The sequence below is a fragment of the Mytilus galloprovincialis genome, chromosome 11 (genome assembly GCF_965363235.1).
Source record: "Mytilus galloprovincialis chromosome 11, xbMytGall1.hap1.1, whole genome shotgun sequence".
Lineage (NCBI taxonomy): Eukaryota > Metazoa > Mollusca > Bivalvia > Mytilida > Mytilidae > Mytilus > Mytilus galloprovincialis.
The window spans coordinates 18,492,520-18,516,687 of NC_134848.1; the positions used below are offsets into that span (position 1 = coordinate 18,492,520).

Below are 24,168 nucleotides of genomic sequence, written 5' to 3' on the forward strand. Positions count from 1 at the left end.
ATATGGTAATTATAACTAATCCCAAAATAATATTATCACATGCATTTCGATTTTTAAGTAAAAGCCATAGTTTGTGCAAAAGAATATCAACACCTTGCATAGCCTTTGAAAAGATAATTTGAGATATTTTCAACACATACTAAATTTTAGTCAGTAGAACACGTGTTGGTTACATAAGCGTGTTGATCAAGTCAAACATATGTAAAATATATTAGATATTATTACTTAAAATATAGCGCCGAACCTTTTTCATTTGACTTGAGTTGTTGATTTTCTATTTGGGATAGTTTCTCTGTCTCTGCTTTTGTAGATAATAATTGCTTCAACTCTTTAATTTGGTCCTCTTTACTTTTAGATACTATCTTTAATACACCGAGCTCATTTTCTATTAACAAAATATTGCATATTATTTTACATTTTTAAGAAATCAATTTGGACGATTAAACAATAAAAAAATAGAGAAAATAAAGGGCAGAAAACAATAAGAAATACATCTGAAGACCAACATATTTAATCATATTTGATGTTTTCTTTCAACTTTAAACAGGTAAATAGCTAGTTAATTAGTGAAAATATCACTGTATAAATAAATTTGTCGATCCTATTCGCTTGTCTAGATATACATATAACGTGAATGCTCTAACTAAAAATCTCGAAAGTGAGAGATGTAAATAGCGTTAATCATAAATGTCAATATTTATCATGCTTATGTTTGCAATTTTTACACAAACTTTTATCGTTTCGTGTATGTTTCTTTACTTTTAAAGTTTTCGTTAAATTAGTGTAATACATGTCCTGTTTTTGTTTTTACTTCCCATTACCTGTTTGATCATGCTTAGTCGATATTGTCTCCATTTTTCTTTCATTCTTATACACGTACATAGCCATCAAAGCTACAACAATAGCATTTAAGAATACTTGCAAATAGTCCATGTCATTAAATTAGTTTCCTCAATTATTTGCATAAAACGAACGACTGTGTTTCGGGGTCAAAAACTATGAATAAGATAGAACAAAGGGGAATAATTCAAATTTAATCATTAAGTAGTCAGGTAAGACGACGAACGTACAGTGGACATTTAACATGTTTAAACTCAATGTGTATACACAAATAATTAAAGGTATTCAATATGGTAGTACTTCAGTGATTTATTACACGACTTCATTCATCAAAAAGTTTAAATAACCCTGTATTGGTATTTAAATTTGTATGCATTTCAGCAACGGAACAGTTTTAGTGGATGGAAAAGTAGTGAATTAAAATGGATTTTGTATTCGGAATTGTAATTACCGTACACATATTTATAAATAACTTCTATACTAAGTAAAATTCAATACAAACAAAAAATCCCTGATATACTTTAGGAGAATATACTTAGGCTTTAAATAATACATTTTTAAAGAATATTGTCGGTTTATTGTTTAATTTTGACTAAAACCAAGTAGAAATAAGTAACTGCATGAGTTATTGTTTTTTTTGTGCATATTTCATTATTATGTCATATGCAAAGTTAGTGAGTTGCTGTTGGTTTTTTTCTATGGTCGGGTATTTATCTTTGATAGTCTACACGGCTGGTAATCTACACACGCAGAACATTTGGTTCTGCAATGAAAACCGTGAGAGGATTTTCCGGTTGTGCTTGAGTGGAGTAATTGTCACCGCTTCAAAAGGTATGTACATTTTTAAATCTCAATTTTCTTATTCAACTGATCAAAATATTGAAAATCAGAGAATGCTATGCTGTGGTGAATACTTCAACGAAGAAATACATGTATCATTTACTGTTGTACGTAGAGCTGAACTCTTACAAAATCAGTTGCCCCACGAGAAATCGCCTAAAAAAGTGACATTTTAATTTTAAAATGGTTCTATTTACAGACCTACAAGTTCAAATTTAGTTTTTTTTAGGGCAATGGGTATGAATGTTGATTTTGGCGGCGTGTACGCTGTCCGGTGTTGATAGACGTCTTAATAATTCAAAAAACTACATTTTTTCATTAAGTCATGCGTGAGGGGATCGGTTCTGATTGAGTACATCGTGAATGCGTGAGGGGAAGTACAAATCATATCTTTATATTCAAGCTATGAGTCGTTGAAACTTACCTTAATAAGGCTACATTGTTCATGAAAAAACACATTATGTGTGCTAAAAAAATCACTGAGATTGATATTGAAATAAATTGTTGGAACCTAGGGTTTAATAATATGTTTCACGAAGAATAAAAACAAAAAATGTTGTCAACGATAACCAAAAATACTGCAGAGATGTTGGGGAGTATCTCATTCGTCTTGATTCGTCCCTTTCAAACCACTCAACAATGTCCAAAAACAGGTCGAATGCAATGTTGTTTTAAAGGAAAACGTCCACTAATGAAAAAAAAAAAAATCTTTCCCTTTTCCCTTCGTCTGAGAGTTTATCTAAAGCACTTTGAAAAACTTTATGTTCTTCCTCAATGTCTTCCATGTGGTCTTTCTCGTGGTCTACTACGTGGTCTTCTTCTGTGACTTCTTCTATGTCTTCTTCGTTGTCTAATACATGCTCTTCCTTATGGTCTTCCTCGAGATTATCTTGGCTTACATCGATGTTCGTGAATAATAATATCTGTATATCTGCCCTTTTTGTTTCGGAAATTTCATGATTTTGGGTGAACAGATTACGTCTAATATATATAAGTGTTGAAGTTTTGATCGGCGATATACTTTTCTTTAGTATATGTGGTGATCTCTGTGACGTATATTTGACGACAGGACTACTCCCACGGGGTTTAGTTCGCTTCGAGGGCTGGGATAACTTTTATTTCCATGGCTTTTTGTAGAGAGTCAATTTTAGTCCTCTTTTCCTTCAGTTTTACCTTTGAATAATGGCATTTTCTGAATTTGAGCAAACAATTTTAAATAGTTTGATTTTATTGAATCAGTGATCAGTTTACATCTGTTAAAGTATAAGGACAAATCTGTGATGATTTTTAATCAGCATTGATCACATTTATTGAGTCAACAAAAGTCACAAAGCCAAAGATTAAAAAAAATTTCTGTACTTCCCCTCACGCATTCACGATGTCCTCAATCAGAACCGATCCCCTCACGCATGACTTAATGAAAAAATGTATTTTTTTGAATTATTAAGACGTCTATCAACACCGGACAGCGTACACGCCGCCAAAAACAACATTCATACCCATTACCCTAAAAAAAAACTAAATTTGAACTTGTAGGTCTGTAAATAGAACCATTTTAAAATTAAAATGTCACTTTTTTAGGCGATTTCTCGTGGGGCAACTGATTTTGTAAGAGTTCAACTCTACGTACAACAGTAAATGATACATGTATTTCTTCGTTAAAGTATTCACCACAGCATAGCATTCTCTGATTTTCAATATTTTGATCAGTTGAATAAGAAAATTGAGATTTAGAAATGTACATACCTTTTGAAGCGGTGACAATTACTCCACTCAAGCACAACCGGAAAATCCTCTCACGGTTTTCATTGCAGAACCAAATGTTCTGCGTGTGTAGATTACCAGCCGTGGTCTATGAATAAAAATAATCTTTTAACAATTTGTCAATATTTCTAAGATATAGAGCTTCATTTAATGTGAAAACGTTAGACGAATGATAAAACCGGTATATTTCCCTCTTCACGTCTAGTGTAGTGTTATATTTTAGAAGTATTATATTTTCCATTATTGTGGTTTTTTTTTAATTACTTTTTATTGATTTATTTGCGAATCAAAAATACAGTGTACCACACGTGATACTTTAACAGTAGAAGACTCAAAACAAGTCTCCAAAATATCAAGATTGAGTAGGTAATTTTACGACACAAGTTTAAATAAATAAATTCCAATCAAGACTAATATAATCATCAGTTTTGCCAGGCGTATGACCTGTCTTTAGTTTTCTATGTTGTGTTATATGTAATATCGTTTGTTTTGTCAGTTTATTTTCGACTTATGAGTTTGAATCATCCTCTGGTGTTTCGCCTCTCTTTTCTAAAATTTAATTACATTGTTTAACTTACATGTCAAGTATAAACACCTGGTAGTAATGCCAGTACTGTGCTCCTATCTGTTTCACCTTTTTCTTCAAGGTTCATTACTTATATATGTTTTTTTTTCACAAAACACAAATATGATTAAATAAAATTGACTATGCATTTCAAATTCAGTCAAATACTTTAGTCACAATATTAAATCTTTACGATTCTTATTTCCTATTTTCTTATATCAATCTATCATCATGAACAAATAAATCAAAAATACAATTTTTGTACAACTTATTTTGTATTTGACAAAACCCTAATATTTTCTATATAATTTCAACCAGGCCTTGGGATTTTCGGAAGGAAAAATTTCCAGACTCACAATACAATAGATATAGGAAGATGTGGTGTAAGTGCCAATGAGACAACTCTCCATACAAATAACAATTTAAAAAGTAAACCATTATAGGTTAAAGTACGGCCTTCAACACGGAGCCTTAGCTCACACCGAACAACAAGCTATAAAGGGCCCCAAAATTACTAGTGTAAAACCATTCAAACGGGAAAACCAACGGTCTAATCTATATAAACAAAACGAGAAATGAGAAACACGTATATATTACATAAACAAACGACAACTACTGTACATCAGATTCCGTACAGTTTTTGCACCTACAATGTAAATGATCCTGTGCGGTATTGACATACTTTTTTGATAAGTCGTTCTGAAAACTTTACATATCCATATTGTCTGACAACTACAACCAATATATTTAAAATATTATAGAAATGATGCATCGAAAGCCTTGAACCAATTTTGAGTTGGTGTTGCCAATTCATAACCACTAAACACAGTTTAACATAGAACTTTGAGAAAAAAAACATAGAGAAAGCTTCTTATCAGAAGTTGTCTTACATATTTAAACATTACGTAACTGGTTGATCCTATATGATTATTTGCAATCTTGAATATCACCCTGAAATAAAATATGCCATCCATAGTGGAACACGATAAAGAAACACATAAATATCAACATACAGCTTCTCAAAAATCATATTGCACGGTAAAATCCAAACTACGCACAGTATATTCGATACGGACAGAAATTTTGCTTGGCAACTGGCCACCTACGGACCACCCAAAGAGTTGTTACAAAACGTAAAATAAAAAAAATACCTAACACCGAGGAACATTCTAATTGGGAAGTCCTTAATCAAATGATAAAATCAAAAGCTAAAATACATCATTCGAATGCAAGGGTTCTTACCATGCAGACAACGTATTTTTCATTGACCCTCAAAACATAACGTGATCGTATCACAATTTCCTGTGTGTATTAGTTTCATGTTTTGCTAACACTATCTCGATGTCAGTTTGAAAAATGTGTCCGAATACAGTAGAAAGATGTTGGCCTTCTAAACAATAAAAATTAAACTAAACATTTTCAACCTAAGTCTAAATAAGTAAAACTAATTTGGTTTAACCAAATAAAAATGAACTGGAAACAATTCAAACCAATCAGATTAGTCAAAGAAGGAGGTTGATGAAATTAATAAACACCCATTTACCCTTTTTTCGATATTGAAAAATCTTACTGTTAGTTTAACCATATTTTATTGTTCAAAACAAATGGATTAGACACAAGTTTTTCAACTTAGTCTTCTCCATAATATACATGAATATACATTATATTTATATAGCACATTACATAAATTTGTAATTTTCTAATAAGCATGAAGGCATGAAAAATAAAAGAAACGGCTCAATGGATATCAACCGTTCTTATTTTGAATAATCAAACACACCCAAAACGATCGGTCTAAAGGGAAAACATGATATCTACTGTTATTAGTGTGTTTTTCAATGACTTTCTATAATATTTACCTGTATAAATTGTAAAAAGTAACGTGTAATATTGTGAATATATATGATTGTGATACGGACACTAAATTCTGACGTTAAAAATACGGATAAAGGGATGACAAGAACATAGATTTAATGTAAGTATCGTTTTTGTGTTAACTTCAATAATTGAAATCCATTGAGGCTAAACATTATGTTAACCGTTATGAATCTTACTGTTATAAGTGATGCGCACTTTGCGGAACCAGTGAACTTCGAAAATGCCTGTACCAAGTCAAGTATATGACAGTTGTTGTTTGATGTGTTTCATCATTTGATTTTTCCATTTGATTAGGGACTTTCCATTTTTCAAATTTTCCTCTGAGTTCAGTATTTTTGTGATTATACTTTTTATAATAAATGATAAATATTTATGTGAGGCATCTGACCCCCCCCCCCCCACTTTTTTTATTAACCTGTGGTTGAATGAACTGTAATGACTTTAAAAGATGAATATAAAACGATATACACAAAGAAAAATATCAGAGTATTCACAGTAGCAGAAAAGAAGTCGATAAAAGTCTATTTCACAAAATTTTGTCACATTTCCTGATTTCATTTGAATGTAGCAAACAAATTTGGTTCACAACATTAGACCAATCGTGCAATTTGCTATTTTGAACAAACAACACACAACACTTCTGTGTCTTGTTTATATGGCGGACATTTTAATGACCCGCAGACTGTTTTACGGGATAAAATAAAATTCCATTTTCATCCTTTGAATCGTCACTTATAGCTTCAGCATCATTATCTACGCATGCGTATTCTAATGAAGCGGAGTGATCATACTTTCCAGCCATTAATATTCCACTGTATTCTTTTGTCCATCCTTTGTAACAGGTATCTCTTGCTTAAATATTTAACACAAAGAGGTTTATTGTCTTAGTTCAAATTAGCACATATATTATTGTCCCTTGTGTAATATGCGCTCCGATGCAAAGCCGTCTATCCGAACGTCCGTTCTTACACATACAATTATTGTCATTTTGTATGCCCCATTTTATTGGAATTATGTTTTCTGGTCTGTTCGTCCGTCCGGCCTTTCGTTCGTTCGTCCGTCCGTTCCCCCGTCTGTCCCGCTCCAGGTTAGAGTTTTTGGTCGAGGTAGTTTTTGATGAAGTTGGTGTCCAAACAAACTTGAAACTTAGAACACATGTTCCCTATAATATGATCTTTTTAATTTTAATGCCAAATTAGAGTTTTCCCCCCATTTGCACGGTCCACTGAACATAGCAAATGATAGTGCGGATAGGGCATCCGTGTACTGGGGACACATTCTTGTTATGAAATAAATATCGGCAGTTTATATAAACAATGTTTCGGATAAATTCAAAACTATGGGCTGAAGCAATATACTGTCCAGTAGTTTTGCCTCTCGGAATTGAGATAGAATTGGATTGCAATGCAAGCGCTCCAAAGCCAACATGAAAAGACAAAAGTTTCAAATTGAGAAGGTCTAAATTTTAAGTGATACCTAATAGCAAATATATATATTTGTCTTTTAAAGTACAGCAGTCAAACAAGATTCGTAATGGTGATACAGGTATGTGGATGAATTTATTTGTCCAAGAGCTTAATGGACGACGTGTCCCCCTACAATGTCTTTCAAATGTACTATTGAAAAAAAGGGCGTAATGGGAAGATAATTTTGACAAAGAAGAATCATGACTGTATAAAGAGTTTTAAAGTTTAAAGTATTAATCATAAGAACAATCAGTTATGATTCTTACAAAAGCCTTTCAGGGACCTATTAAGTTATATCCTGTAAACATAGGAATAAAGTTGCTTCTTAACCATTTATTTATAACTGAAATGCAATCCTGTATTTTTGACTGTATTAAATATTTTACCTGGTATTATTATTGATGCCGTTTTGCCTTTTGCTAAACATGCTGCACATGCAGCGTCTCGATTTTCTATCCCTGATCTCATACCTTGAGGCTGGTTATAGGCACCAATTTGGTATTCTGCTCCATATATCAAATCGTAATCACAGTGGGGTTTCAGCGACTGTGCAATATTCGGGTCGTTAGGTAAACAAACATAGTTCACGCTAGTCCCTGTATGTGCGTAGTGTCCACCACCTACTTGACCTGTAGACAAAATAATTATTATTATATAAGGGTGGACTGGATTATTCATTTAGATATTCTGTTATTTTTGGGGCTATTTTTCTTTATTTTTTCTTGATTTTGTCTGTTTTTTTTTCTATTCTATATATATATATATATGTGTTAGCACCTATTATTCTCTATTCTTAATATTATGCAGGTCGTTATTCTCTTTCTTATTTTTGTCGCCTATCTTTCTTTATTTTTTCTCTCTTTTGCATATTTTTCTTTAAATATTACAAACATATTTTTTAGAATTTATTATCATGAATATGAGGTGCGAGTTATAGATCAATGAGACAGAAACTCAATGTATTTATTGATTGATGGTTGCCTAACGTTCAAATAGTTCATGCATGTTCAGGACGAGAACATCTTAACAATGAATACAATATGTAGGTCTTGTAATAATAGATGCCATCTGGTAAAATGATCGGGGGTAATTTGGACTGCTCCTGAAAACTGAGAGTATATTGAACAGGGACAGACATTTTGCCTTGCAACAGGCCACCTACCGACCCATCAAAGAATTGTTGCAAGGGTTCTTAACGTCCAAAGAGCTCGGCACTCTCTTTACACGAGGCATCGGATTTAACCATTCTGTTATGACCTGGCTGCAACCTTGGTACATCCCGCACAGCCAAACGGACGCACCACTTTCGGAAGCGTTTTCCTGCCGATTGGAAGACCAAGTGACCATATTTCTATTCCCCAGTCACCCTTGGGGGTGTAAATCAATGTAAAAGTTTACCCAATATCGAATGATTCAACACTATATCGATTGATATAACACTATATCGAATGATTCAACACTATATCGAATGATTCAACACTATATAGATTGATATAACACTATATCGATTGATTTAACACTATATCGATTGATATAACACTATATCGATTGATTTAACACTATATCGATTGACATAACACTATATCGATTGATTTAACACTATATCGATTGATATAACACTGTATCGATTGATTTAACACTATATCGATTGATATAACACTGTATCGATTGATTTAACACTATATCGATTGATATAACACTATATCGATTGATATAACACTATATCGATTGATATAACACTATTTCGATTGATATAACACTGTAACGACTGATTTAACCCAATATCGATTGATTTAACCAAATATCGATTGATTAGTATTGATCAACGTATTATTTAAATAGGATTGATTGATTGTTGGTTGCTTTACGCCGCATTAGCACAAAATGGCTATATCGCGGCGAGAGCTAATTCGAATATTTTTACAATTTAAGGCATATTTTTAAAATAAGACAAAAAGTCCTTCAATATACTTAAATTCTAGACTAAAGCAAATTGATTATTTACAAATAAAAATCAACAGTAAGATAACGTGATAAAAATTAAAAACGACTTAAATATAATAACAATTTTAAATTCTATAATAAATTCCAATTTCTTTTAAAAATGTAATAATATTTGTAAATGGAACATTATTAAATAAATCATACATATTATTGACATTGAAATGCTTCTTACGAATATCAGCAAAGTCAATACAATTAATTAAAACATGTTTAATAGTATACTTGCAGTTGCAAGGTACACATGGTGGTTCATCTTCATTCTTTAAAAGATACTCGTGTGTTATTCTAGTATGACCAATACGACATCTAGAAATAATACACTGATCTTTTCTGAACATAAAATTATTTAAAGGTTTGCCTAAATTAGGTTTAATTTCATGTAATTTATTATCATCTTTTTTACTCCATTCATTTTTCAATATATTAAAAACATATTCTCTAATATTAGATTTAAAATCAGTATATGGTATACCACAGTTAGATAAAGGGTCACACAGGGCATTCTTTGCCTCAAGGTCTACAGCTGTGTTTCCAAGGATTCCAACATGACTTGGAACCCATAGGAATATTATTTCTTTCAGAAGAACTTGTAAATTCCTCATTACATATAACATTTTGAGAATTGTTGGGTTTTTAATTTTAGTATTTGGTATAGCTTGTAAGCATGAAAGTGAATCAGAACATATGATAAATTTGGATTTATCTGAAGAAGCAATAAATTTCAAAGCAGAAATTATTGCTTCTGCTTCAGCAGTAACGATGGATGCATCAGATGGCAAACGGAGAGTTGCAGCTCTGTCCATGAAGACAGCAGCAGATGCAACTCTGTCATCATCTGTTGATCCATCATTATAGACAGTTGAAACATCTAAATAATTGGCTTAAATTTCAGCATAGTGTTGCTGAATTAAAAGAGGATTTGTTTTATTTTTATTGAGTTCACAGAGATCAAATATCATTTTTGGTTTGGGAAGTTCCCATGGAGAACGTTTGCAAGTTTTAACCTGAGCAAAAGATTTAAAATCAAAAGAAGCTTAATGGGTTTTAAACGTATACCTTACGGAGGAATTTTATTTTCATGTTTTGCAAAAATATCTTCATAAATCGGATTAAAGACACAGCTGTAGGCAGGATTATCTGAATAGGCTTTTAGTTTGACAGCGTATTGGAGTCCAAGCTTCAAACGTCTGTTAGAGAGTGAGTGCTCATCAGCCTCTACATACAGACTCTCAACTGGTGAGGTTTTAAATGCGCCAAGACAGAGACGCAAACCCTGGTGATGCACAGCATCGAGAATCTGTATGTAGGACTTCCTTGCAGAGCCATACACTATAGAGCCATAATCTAGTTTAGACCTAACTAGATATCTATATAAATTAAGTAAAATGATGCGATTAGAACCCCAGTCACATCTGCTGATATCTTTTAAAATATCTAATGCTTTTAAACATCTCGATTTTAACATTTTGATATGGGGTAGAAAGGTTAACTTTTTATCGAAAATTTACCCAAGAAATTTGGTTTCATCAACCATTTTAATTGGGTTGCCTTACAAAGTGAGTTCTGGATCAAGATGCAATTTCCTTTTGTTACAAAAATGCATCCCGACCGTTTTTGACAAGGAAAATTTAAAACCATTTTCAGAGGCCCATTTTTCAATTCTTCCAAGACATAATTGTAATTGTCTTTCTATGTTATTCATATTTTGGCTCTGTAACATCAACGTACAATGTACCTTCAATATTACTTTTTAAAACTTCAACAAGGCTGTTGATTTTAAGACTAAATAATGTAACAGATAAAATACTGCCCTGAGGGACACCCATCTCTTGATCATACAGATCAGACATGGTCGAATTCACTCTAACATTAAATTGTCTGTTAGAGAGAAAATTGGAAATAAAATTTGGCATATTGCCTTTCAACCCCAATATTAAATAGATCTTTTAAAATACCATATTTCCATGCAGTATCATAAGCCTTCTCAAGGTCGAAAAAGACCGACACCACATGTTCATTTTTAGCAAAACCATTACGGACAAATGATTCGAATCGAACAAGATGATCAAGAGTACTGCGGCCTTGTCGGAATCCACACTGGATATTGGCTAATAGCTCATTTGATTCCAAGAACCAAACAAGGCGATCAATGACCATCCGTTCAAGTGTCTTACAGACACAACTGGTAAGAGCAATTGGTCGATAATTAATAGGATCCGTGTGATCTTTACTTGGTTTTGGAAAAGCACGACGGTTGCAAGCTTCCAGATTGATGGTAAATCATAAGATTCCCAGATGTTATTCATGAGCTGCAAGAGAGCTTCGAGCGAGGAATTTGGCAAATGTTTTAAGAGTTGGTGGTGAATATTATCAGGCCCACAAGCTGTATCATGGGCTTTTGACAGAGATGTTCTAAGTTCTTCAAGAGAAAATAGTTTATTATAATTTTCACCATTTTTTGTTTAAAGTTTAATTTATTTTTTTCTTTTTGTTTTTTTTTAACTTTTTTTTAAATCTTCCCTGTAGTTGTTACAAGAAGAATATTTCGCAAAAGTTTCACCAAGCTTGTTGGCAATATCCTTTTCAGATGTTAATAAATCATTGCCGTCTTTCAAATGTTTTACAGTGGCTTTAAAATGTTTACCTTTTATTTTTTGTACCATATTCCAAACTTTTGTCATCGGAGTGCGAGATGTTATCCCCGAGACTATTTTTTTTCTAGGATGTTCGTCGGGCTTGCCTACAAGTCCGCCGTGCCTTAGCGCGAAAAATACGGAAATTACTCAAGTTTTCCTTCGTTGGTTGTTGATTAAACCGTCTTTCAGATTGTGTACGGTCACCTATGGCTTGATCACAAGCGTCATCAAACCATGGTTTGCTGGGATGTTTCGGATTTGCCGAGGTTTTAGGAATAGTTCTGTCAGCAATTGACGTTACAACTGTATTCAAAGTTAAAATTGGATCTTGTACAGTTTCAAACATCTTTGACTGAAGTTCCGCTTGACAGAGATTCTCAAACAAGGACCAGTCCGCCTTGTCAAGTTTCCAACGTGGTACTCTCTGTTGGGCAGAAGTAAAAATATGTTCAAGTACTATTGGAAAGTGACCACTTCCACATAGATCAGTATGAACACGCCATGAATAAGAGAGGGATCGCAAATAGTGATATCAATAGAAGAATAAGACCCGTTTCCAGGATGAAGATAAGTATTAGATCCATCATTAAAAATGCCTAATCCTTCTTGAGAGACAAAGTCTTTAATGATTTTACCTTTAGCATTATCAGTCTTGCTACCCCATAATGGATTGTGGGCATTGAAGTCGCCCATAAGTATAAATGGTGAGGGTAATTGATCAGAGAGGTTTTTGAGTTTTGATTTATCTATAATTGAATTGGGTGGAATATATATCGAACATAATGTAATCGCTTTGTCTAACGAATTGCAACTGCCTGCAGATCCGTGGTGAGTTTGACTGTGCTATGAATGACGTTGTCCTTTACAAAAATGCATGATCCGCCTGCAGCACGTTCATCTACCTTAAAAAATGTGCTATACATGTTGTATCCTTTTAAAGATACATTGTCACTTTCTTTTAGATGAGTTTCTTGAAGACAAAATGCAATAGGTAACAAGAGGCTCTCAAGAGCCTGAATCGCTCACCTTAATTCTTTTGGTTAAATCTCTCATCAATGATTATTTTGGCTTTTCAATTCATTTAAATGTTTTTTGGATCGTCCTATTTTCTTCAAAAGCCAAAAAAAATAATCATTTTCTCCTATGTTCTATTTTAGCCATAGGAGCTATGTTTCTTGACATACAAGGAAATAAAATATAAAATTTACACTAGATACTCTGAAACTCATTTAGCCTAAGTTTGGCTGAAATTGATACAGCAGTTTCAAAGGAGAAGATTTTTTAAAGTAAATCAACATGATGAACAAATTGTGAAAAAAGTCTTTAAAGGGCAATAACTCCTTAAGGGGTCAATTGACAATTTTGGTCAAATTGACTTAACTGAAGATCTTCCTTTGCTGAACATTATTGCTGTTTACAGTTTATTTCTATCTATAATAATATTCAAGATAATAAACAAAAACAGCAAAATTTCCTTAAAATTATCAATTCAGGGGCAGCAACCCAACAACAGGTTGTCTGATTCATCTGAAAATTTCAGGGCAGATAGATCTTGACCTGATAAACAATATTACCCAACGTCAGATTTGCTCTAAATGCTTTGGTTTTTGAGTTATAAGCCAAAAACTGCATTTGACCCCTATGCTCTATTTTTAGCAATGGCGACCATGTTTGTTGATAGATCATAACTTCGGATACAATTTACAAACTAGATACCCTAAGGAACATTCAGTTAAAGTTTGGAAGTATTTGGCCCAGTAGTTTCAGAGGAGAAGATTTTTGTAAAAGATTACTAAGATTTACGAAAAATGGTTAAAAATTGACTATAAAAGGCAATAACTCCTAAAGGGGTCAACTGACCATTTCCGTCATGTTGACTTATTTGTAAATCTTACTTTGCTGAACATTATTCCTGTTAACAGTTTATCTCTATCTATAATAATATTCAAGATAATAACCAAAAACAGCAAAATTTCCTTAAAATTACCAATTCAGGGGCAGCAACCCAACAACAGGTTGTCTGATTCATCTGAAAATTTCAGGGCAGATAGATCTTGACCTGATAAACATTATTACCCCATGTCAGATTTGCTCTAAATGCTTTGGTTTTTGAGTTATAAGCCAAAAACTGCATTTGACCCCTATGTTCTATTTTTAGCAATGGCGACCATGTTTGTTGATAGATCATAACTTCGGATACAATTTACAAACTAGATACCCTAAGGAACATTCAATTAAAGTTTGGAAGTATTTGGCCCAGTAGTTTCAGAGGAGAAGATTTTTGTAAAAGATTACTAAGATTTACGAAAAACGGTTAAAAATTTACTATAAAGGGCAATAACTCCTAAAGGGGTCAACTGACCATTTCCGTCATGTTGACTTATTTGTAAATCTTACTTTGCTGAACATTATTCCTGTTTACAGTTTATCTCTATCTATAATAATATTCAAGATAATAACCAAAAACAGCAAAATTTCCTTAAAATTACCAATTCAGGGGCAGCAACCCAACAACAGGTTGTCTGATTCATCTGAAAATTTCAGGGCAGATAGATCTTGACCTGATAAACATTATTACCCCTGTCAGATTTGCTCAAAATGCTTTGGTTTTTGAGTTATAAGCCAAAAACTGCATTTGACCCCTATGTTCTATTTTTAGCAATGGCGACCATGTTTGTTGATAGATCATAACTTCGGATACAATTTACAAACTAGATACCCTAAGGAACATTCAATTAAAGTTTGGAAGTATTTGGCCCACTAGTTTCAGAGGAGAAGATTTTTGTAAAAGATTACTAAGATTTACGAAAAACGGTTAAAAATTGACTATAAAGAGCAATAACTCCTAAAGGGGTCAACTGACCATTTCCGTCATGTTGACTTATTTGTAAATCTTACTTTGCTGAACATTATTCCTGTTTACAGTTTATCTCTATCTATAATAATATTCAAGATAATAAACAAAAACAGCAAAATTTCCTTAAAATTACCAATTCAGGGGCAGCAACCCAACAACGGGTTGTCTGATTCATCTGAAAATTTCAGGGCAGATAGATCTTGACCTGATAAACATTATTACCCCATGTCAGATTTGCTCTAAATGCTTTGGTTTTTGAGTTATAAGCCAAAAACTGCATTTGACCCCTATGTTCTATTTTTAGCAATGGCGACAATGTTTGTTGATAGATCAAAACTTCGGATACAATTTATAAATTAGATACCCTAAGGAACATTCAGTTAAAGTTTGAAAGTATTTGGCCCAGTAGTTTCAGAGGAGAAAATTCTTGAAATAGTTTACGACGACAGACGACGACAGACGACGGACGACGACGGACGCCAAGTGATGGCATAAGCTCACTTGTCCCTTCGGGACAGGTGAGCTAAAAATGACTGAACTAGAAGTGTTAACTCGAGAAGATTTATTTTAAGACCTCGGCAATTTCATTGGATGATATTAGTCATTATTTGATAATAGAAGGGCGAATACTGTCGAGTTTGCTAGCATTCTTATTTCGCTCACCCTGAGATTGTGATCTTTCGGGTGGCGGAACACTTTTGATTTCCATTTCAGTTTCGTCCATAAGTGTTGAAAATCTGTTGTGTGTTGAGAGTCGTCGACCACACGCAGCTTGTTTTACTCCGCCTCGACCTCTACCCCGCGACCTCGAATCAGAAGACCTCTGAGAGGATGTATTTATTGGCTTCTTTTGGACATCCTTCTTTTCTGTAGAACGAAGAGGAGATGGAGCTCTAGTAGACTTTGTACTGGATGAAGTAGATAACTTCTTAGATGCAAAGATGAAGGAAGACTATTTGAGGTGGAAGAATCATCTATGTCACTGGGAAGATCCCAGATAGATTTACCTGATTTAACTGTTTCTTTTTTATTTGAATTCTTTTTTTCATGTTTTTTGTGATGATAGGGAAGATTGAGTTGGCCGAGTACTGGTTTTGGAAGATTTGGTTTTCTTGGAATTAATATTTTATCGTTAGGTTCTGTTTCAACAGGCAGCATTGTAAATGTGTCCGCATTAATTGGCCAAGTCATGTGAGTTTGTGTATTCTCGTGACTGAATGAGCGGACAACTTTGTTGGCGTATGATGGTCTGTTTGAAACAAGGATATCATTCAAAACAGAAGCTATCTGTTAAGTTTCTGGGTAACTGATGTTTCTTTCTGTTTTAATTTTAATAATATTTTTTTTAAGGTAAACACGGCAGTCCCTAGACGATGAAAATGGGATTCACCCCAGTTTACGCATTTAGAAGATTCAGAGTTACAGTTTGTTCCCTCGTGTCCTTCGTCAGAACACTTGGAGCATCTCTGCGTACCACGGCATTGTTTGCTTCTATTACCAAACTTTTGACAAGTAAAGCATCGAATTGGGTTAGAGATAAACATGTCAACTCTGATTCCGAAGCAACCTTAAAGTTATAGATGGAGGAGGAGTTGGAGTTCTAAAGGTCAAAAGATATGTATTTAATTTGATTATATTTCCATTCTTTTTTATTTGAAATCTGACAACATCAGTTACACCTTGGCTTGAAAGTTCCTCAACAATTTCTTCCACGGTAAGGTCACCAAGGTATTGACTTCTGTCTCGAATGATCCCCTTACAGCTGTTCAAACTGTTGTGAGGAGAGGCAGAAACAGGAAAGTTTGTAATTGTAGTCATTGTAAGCAAATTTGTTGATTGACTTTTGTTGGAACATTCATCCAACAAACTGCCAGATCTCATTTTTGAAACTTTTTTTTTGCAAGGTTTATCTATACCAGTACATCATATTTGAATCGTAAAGGTGCACTGGATTAGTCTAAGCGCTTTGAAAATTGCCGTCGAAAAATTCGGGATGATAATCGTAACTCGGAAAAAAAGATAATCGTAATTATGGTATTTAAAAATGGAAAGATAATCGTAACTGGAAAGTGTTTTATTGATATTGACACTTAAAACATATATCTAATAGCATATAATGAAGTTATGTCGATGAATTATTTACGAAACGTTCCAACATCTTATGACATTTCTTTTTATGCATATATTATTAACAGTTCTTAGGAAAACAGCTACATATGTGTATTAATTTATGTTTTTTGATTGAGTTAAGTCTGCCAATTGATATTTTAACGTGGGTTTTTCTATGTTGTGATGTTATGCTATTGTTTTTTTACACTAGTAATTTTGGGGCCCTTTATAGCTTGTTGTTCGGTGTGAGCCAAGGCTCCGTGTTGAAGGCCGTACATTGACCTATAATGGTTTACCTTTTTATAAATTGTTATTTGGATAGAGAGTTGCATGTCTCATTGGCACTCACACCACATCTTCCCATATCTACATACTAGTATATAATAAAATTTAGTTTTTTTAATAAATAATGCCGTTAGTTTTCTCGTCTAAAGTGTTTTACATTGTCATTTCGGAGCCTTTTATAGCTGTCTATGCCGTATGGTCTTTGCTCATTGTTGAAGGCCGTACGGTGACCTATTTTTGTTAATATCTGAGTCATGTTGGTCTCTTGTGGAAAGTTGTCTCGTTGTTAACCATACCATATTTTTTTGGCATTTTAGCTACTTCATGACTGTCACTGAAATTTCGATATCTCAGAAAATAACTATAAACAACACAAATTTAATTTTGAATTATAACAATATGACATCCTTTAAACAGTTAATGCTATATAAGAATAGAGAAAGGTTGGGATTTTTTGTGTATTATGAAATTAAGTAACGTGGAGTTCTTTGACAAACATGGATTTGTGTTCTCTTAAAGTTTGGCCAAAAGCCCTAAAATGAAGAATTGAAGTTGATGTGGCTTTAAATTGTCTTACAAGGAATACTTATTCAAAGAATGACTGCAAAGTGGAGAATAAAATAACGCATATTCCGCAATATTAGAAACAAACTAATTCAAAAATTCATAAATACTCGGTATATGAAAAGTATGATGCATACATATGCATGGAAGATATTGTAGAGACAAATATTGAAGGTACTAAACAAGGAAAATTTTTGTATTTGCATACTTGCCATACAATAAGTTATTTTCTATTAAATGAAAACAAAAATTAGCCTAACCTAATTGTCATGTATTTTTCTGAAGCACAAAATATTTGTTTTAAAATCTATAAAAATCTTTGTAATTAAACAAGTTCCGACTGTGATGATGTACATGTTATGCCTTCTGATGTTATTTATCAATATACATATTTGTGTGTGTTTTTTTCAGTCCGTCAAGTGCTTCGTATTAAGACTATAGGTAAGGCTAAAAAAAACAAAAAACAAAAGTAACTATAAACAAAAGTAACAATAAACACAAGTAACAATAAACAATAGTAACAATAAACTGTAACTATTTTAGATCCTTTACCATACACACTGTTTAAAGAAACGTCCTAAAATACATGGGTATTTGATCAAAACATTTGAAGTAAAATTTTAAAATCATATATTATATCAGTATAAAATAGAAAAAAGGGAATCAAAGGGAAAAAAATGGACGGCTATATTTATTGAATTATAAGGAAAAGGGAAATATGAACACTCATATCTACCGATAAAGGTATCAACTGTTAAATCCGATAATGCAGTTATAAAGTTATTGACGGAAACTTTTGTTCATTTCGCGCAGAATTTTAATATAAACGTGATATTGGAGGCAAAACATATATATGACATATGAAAATGTGGTATACGTGACTTTCATTTTGAGCAATGAATTGAAAGGATTGCACTTTTGGGATATGGGATATAGCTAATCCCCCCTCCCCCTCCCCCTAAAAAGAACAAACAAAAACGGACTTAAACGCGCACACAACATTGAAACTTTGAAAAAAATCAAAATATCTACTTACCACAATAGCTGTCTCGACAACTGCTTCATTTTCCGTATCTTTAACAGGTACATGTATATATCAAAAGGTTCACCAGCTAATAGAAATTTATTATAGGATATGCATGTCACTTGATGATCGCTGTATAACATCTCTTATATTATGTGATACCTCTAAAGCTTTTGATAGGGTATGGCATAGTGGCCTCTTAATAAAACTAAAAGCGTATGGTATTGATGGAAATCTGTATAAATGGTTTAAAAGCTATATTTCAAATAGAAAACAAAGCGTTTTCGTTTCAAATGCCTATTCGCCTTTTGATAATACTAATGCAGGAGTTCCGCAAGGCTCTGTATTAGGTCCCCTACTATTTCTTATTTATGTAAATGACATAGCTGATAATTTGACAAGTCTCACTCGATTGTTTGCTGATGATACATCTCTTTCTTATTCCAGCAATAACCCTTACACTATAGAGGATGTCTTAAACAGCGATTTAGAACAAATTTCAGTATGGTCTAAAGATTGGCTTATTAACTTTAACCCTAATAAGACAAAGGCTATGATATTCTCCTGCCATACTTCCCTAGATGATATTGAAATAGAATTTCAAAACCAATTAGTAGAATTTGTCTCCTGTCATAAACACTTAGGGATTACTTTTGATTCCAATGATAAATTCCATACACATATAGAAAATATTTTAAAGTGTGCAAGCACGAGATTAAATGTTCTTAAAAAATTGAAATATGTATTGAATAGAAATTATCTTGCTCGTATATATTTAACTTTTGTAAGACCCGTTATGGAATATGCATGTGAGTTATGGGATGGTTGTACTCAACAAGAAGCCGACAATTTAGAACATGTTCAGTTAGAAGCAGGGAGGTTAGTAACTGGGTTGCCCGTGTTTGCTAGTCGGGAAGCTATATATTTTGAAACTGGCTGGCAATTGCTTGTGAACAGAAGAAAATCCAGAATGCTCAATATGTTCTATTCTATACATAATGAGACTGCCCCTGATTATCTCTGTGATTTAATGCCCCCGCTTGTTGGTCAAGTATCTAACTACGATTTGCGAAACAGTAATAATTATGTAGTACCCGGTTATAGACTAGACATAACTAGAAAATCCTTTTTCCCATCCACCACTTTTGAATGGAATAGCCTTCCCCCCGACATACGTACGTCCAAAACATAAATATTTTTAAACGAAAGATGAAGTCCAAATTGATACAGCCACCTTCCTATTTTAGTTGTGGGGATAGAAAATTAATATCATTCATACACGTTTGAGAAATATGTGCAGTTCTTTAAATTCAGATTTACATCGTGTTAATATTAAACCCAGTCCCGCATGCAGCTGTGGCCACCCTGTTGAAGATAGTATACACTATTTTTTACAGTGCGCTCTTCACAACGAAGCCAGAGAAATACTGTTTTCAAAATTAGAAAGTTATGCTATATCCATTGAGCTTCTTTTAGCTGGTGACGGTGACCTTTCTTTTCAGCAAAACAAAGACATTTTGAGTCCGTACAATCTTATATCAGAATAACACAAAGATTTAAAGCAGTCAATTAACATTCTAAATTTCTACTTTACAACCTTTCACTTCAGTCTAGTTGTTTCATTATTATTCCGTATTATATTGTATTTTTTTTTCTTTTTTCTTTTTATTTCTAATTTTTGTTTGAAGTATGTATTACATGCATTACTACTATGTTGTGTTTTTTTCGCCATTATCTAATGTACTTTGTGTTTATATTTATATTGGGAGAGGACGTCTCTAATGTTGTTATAACTTGTGTCCAATCCCTTTTGCTACTTTTGCAAGTAAAATATGTTTAAACTAAAAGGTTATGCATATTGTTGTCAGCTATAAATAGATATACAAGTTGAAATGATAGGACTTTTTTTTACTGGGAACTCACTTTAGTCCCATGACTGTATATATATATATATATATATAGGTAAATTTGTCCTAGATATTAACCTGTAAGTTTCTTCATTTATTATTATGTCATCGTTAAACTTGACATTTGCATTTTTAACACACAAAATACCATTGAAATGCTGAAAGACACATTTATTATGTTTCAGTTACTATTATCCGATAAAGAAAATTACGATTATCAAAGAAGAAAAATTACGATTATCATACCGAATTTTTCAACGGCAATTTTCAAAGCGCTCAGACGATTCCAGTGCACCGTTACGATTCAAATATGATTTAATGGTATAGATAAACCTTGCAGCTGAGTAACTATTGACAAAAGCATGCTACATTTAAGAAAAATGAGTGTAAAGATTTTACCTATATCTACCGTCGCCATATTGGGATAATCGTAATTGCAGTTACTATTATCTCTTTAATACCAGTGGACATGGCACTGAATCATCACATTTTCTTTTTTTATGTATTAAAGCTGATTTAGAGGGTTGGTTTTGTTGTGCCATATGAAAGGAGAAAGATTCACCATTCTTGTCATCCACCCACCTCGGTGTGCCTACCAGGGCGATGCTGTGTTCCCTTGGCGAACCAGGATCAAGTGCTAATGCTTAAAACGAGCTCCAAATATAATGTAGCTGGTCCTCAAAATCAGCACATAAGATCCACTGCGGAAAGCACCAGATGTTCCAAGAATAGTATACTCAAGCAGAGCGTATCCATCACGCGAAATAGAAAGCGTACCACTTGATTGACCCATGAGCCATCTCCTTCTTCAGTTATCCGAAATATAAAAAGCTCAATTTAAAACACATGTGTTTATAATGAAAATTGTTACAAGAAAGCTTATTGTTGAGGATTAACTGAAGGGCTCGACATGACAAGCCGATTGATCGAACAGGGTCCATCCGACCTCCCGTTTAGATGATATCGGAGCCAAAGCAGCTTATTGAACTATAGTCTCGTTCGTCCGGGTATTTTCTGACCTATAGCCTTCATCCACAAAGATCTCGTCAACCACCGACACGGGTAGCAACCCACGGTAAACGGGTTGGAGAGCCTATTTTATTCAAAACATCGGGCATCTCACGATGTTCGGATCACTTTAGTCTGGTCTCTACCCTTCGACCTGTCCAGCATGGGTTACCCTACGAGGAGACGAAGCTCCAGCTGGCATAGTTTTTGGGGTCACTGAGACACGCAAGCCCCCCGACCACGGCAAGGATAGCGATCCACCGTAGGATTGACATTATCTAGGATAACAATTATTATACAGATTTACCTGAATATATTGTTTCTGTGTTGGGTCCATCACATAGCTTTTTACCCCATCTGATGTATGCCACTCCTGTAAATATATATTACGTGCAGCAAAGGTATTTGTTCAAAAATATTTAAAGAATGACTAAAATATTTTTTCTGTCTATGGAGAAATAACATCAAATTGTTATTGCGGGTTATTCGAAAGTGTGCATCACATTGTTGGTGTTATCTCGAATAGACAGAAAACATATTACAGTCATTCATTATAATTAAATTCTAAATTCCACTTTAAAACCGGGTAAATCATGAAAAAACGTTGATGACGTCACAATGGACATGACAAAATTATGTGTATAAGCTGATAGACAAAAGACAGCAGTCAATCAGAAGATGCGTTCCATCCAAAATTAAATTATTTCTTTTTAAAAATCAGTAGTTTTTGGTAATAACATGTTTCATTCTTAACAAGCAGAACAATATCTCAATGAAAAACTAAAATCTAATGACAAATGGGGACATCTGTGGTTTAAGCCACTTGTTCAACCTTTACAAATTTACAATATATGTTTGAAATAAAATTATTTCATAATAACACATTGTATTTACCTGATTTGATTTAAAGTGATTCTGGTTTCCATTACCTGTTACATCATGCCTCATCGAAATGTCCACCATTTTTCTTTCATTTTTGTATACGTATATAGCCGTTAGTACTATGACTAAAGCATATATGTTAATAAATACTGGTGTGTAGTCCATATCTATAAACTATATGTTTCCTTAAAATTCCTAGCTTTTGTCATATGTAATTTAAGCAAAGTTGTTAACGTAAAATAAAGTGTGACGGACAACTTTGGCTTACAACATTGGACCAATGATATATAAAAATGTACAATATATCTGTTCCTTATCTGTACAGATGTCTTTATTTTCATGTTTAATTACCTGTTCCATCATGCGTGGTCGAGATGTCCGCTGTTCTTCGTTCATTTTTATATACGTTTACACCATTAAGTAAAACGAACATAGCATTGATAAATACTGGTGTGTACTCCATGTCTAAAGGGTATATATTTGTTCATGTATAATCCAGGTATTTGATTACGTGATATGAAACTAAGAATAAGGTAGCCAAACGAAAAATCCATGCGACATTAATATGTAGTCAGGTATGACGGTAAACATTAATTCTACATTTAAAAAGCATAGCGTATGTAGACGACAATGTTTAATGATATTGTGTATCCTGCTTACTTATCTTAATAAAAAATAATCGACTCATTAAAACAAACTTGTGATATGCACTGCATAATAATCGTATTCTGGAATTAAGCAGTTCTGATTTGCAATAACATTTTCTATTACCAGACATCTTTTCATAAACTGTCGATTTGCAGGGTACTCACTTGTGTGGGTTTATTGGGTAAAATAAACCACAAGTCGTTTAAGCAGTACTAAATTTAGCAAGTAAATAACATTAACTCAATGATAAAACATTGCTTAACTACTTATTTTATCAGTGCTTTAAGACCTGTTCAGATCAAAATGGCCTATACAGTTTACTTATATTTCCTATCATGACTTCCTTGATAGAGGGTTGCTGCTTAAAAGGACGCTATTTAACCAAGAGTTCCAAATGGTGAATTAGAAATCATCCCTTCGTAAATTTTACGGACGCCATCACGAATTGGTTGACCGTTATGGAATAGCCGTTTCACAGATGATAGCGGATATGTTCTTATGCCGTAACTGCAATCCTCTCGTCAAAAAGAGGGGGGGTGAGGATTTGTAACAGTAATTAAATGTTTTGCCTCTGAAATTGCAATCCCTTCAATTATGTTTGAATTTTGTTGACTTCATCTGTCTTTACAAAGTAAAAAAAAGTGAATACTACTCATCCTTCGCTAATTTCATCAGAAAAAATTTTTGTTCTACATTTAGTTAATAAAGTGTAAGTTATTTTTGTCCATTCAAATAATAGAAAATATTTTCCTAAGGAAACATAAAGTATATCGTTATAAATAGTTTATCATGCATTTGCTTGCGGTTAGATTAAAATGATATCCGTGTACTTTAAAATTTCTATACAAGCAAACAGGATTTAGGTCAATAATGCTACAGTGAATATTTATT

The 24,168-nt window shown here is 33.3% G+C and overlaps 2 protein-coding genes across 6 annotated transcripts in view; both read right to left on the reverse strand.

The window, feature by feature from the left end:
* The window catches only part of LOC143051785 (uncharacterized), a 43,151-nt gene extending 41,631 nt beyond the window's left edge, over positions 1-1,520 (reverse strand). Inside the window, exons 1-2 of one of the 5 annotated variants that reach the window (XM_076224722.1) lie at positions 822-1,517; positions 245-385 (exon numbers count right to left, since the gene is read on the reverse strand). In XM_076224722.1, the coding sequence (XP_076080837.1) occupies positions 245-385; positions 822-933 (253 nt within the window). In that variant the 5' untranslated portion in view covers positions 934-1,517. Of the gene's footprint in view, positions 1-244; positions 386-821 lie in introns of all 5 variants that reach the window. The other 4 variants (XM_076224718.1, XM_076224717.1, XM_076224720.1 and 1 more) reach the window with 4 other exon arrangements.
* A 2,595-nt stretch (positions 1,521-4,115) lies between these two features.
* On the reverse strand, positions 4,116-23,169 carry LOC143051786 (uncharacterized). Its single transcript, XM_076224723.1, has 4 exons — positions 22,981-23,169; positions 22,055-22,120; positions 7,740-7,982; positions 4,116-6,739 (listed from the first exon to the last, which is right to left on the reverse strand). Exons 1-4 carry the CDS (start codon positions 23,090-23,092, stop codon positions 6,555-6,557), a joined length of 606 nt encoding a protein of 201 aa, XP_076080838.1. The 5' UTR covers positions 23,093-23,169; the 3' UTR covers positions 4,116-6,554.
* Between the last annotated feature and the right edge of the window lie 999 nt (positions 23,170-24,168).

Bases quoted from the DNA above. Each gene is read 5' to 3' on its own strand.
- LOC143051786 (XM_076224723.1), bottom strand. From the start codon at position 23,092: ATGGAGTACACACCAGTATTTATCAATGCTATGTTCGTTTTACTTAAT. The intron at 22,121-22,980 runs GTAATTAAACAT...ATATATTTACAG, and splicing joins GACCACGCATGATGGAACAG to GAGTGGCATACATCAGATGG. The intron at 7,983-22,054 runs GTAAATCTGTAT...TTTTGTCTACAG, and splicing joins CACAGAAACAATATATTCAG to GTCAAGTAGGTGGTGGACAC.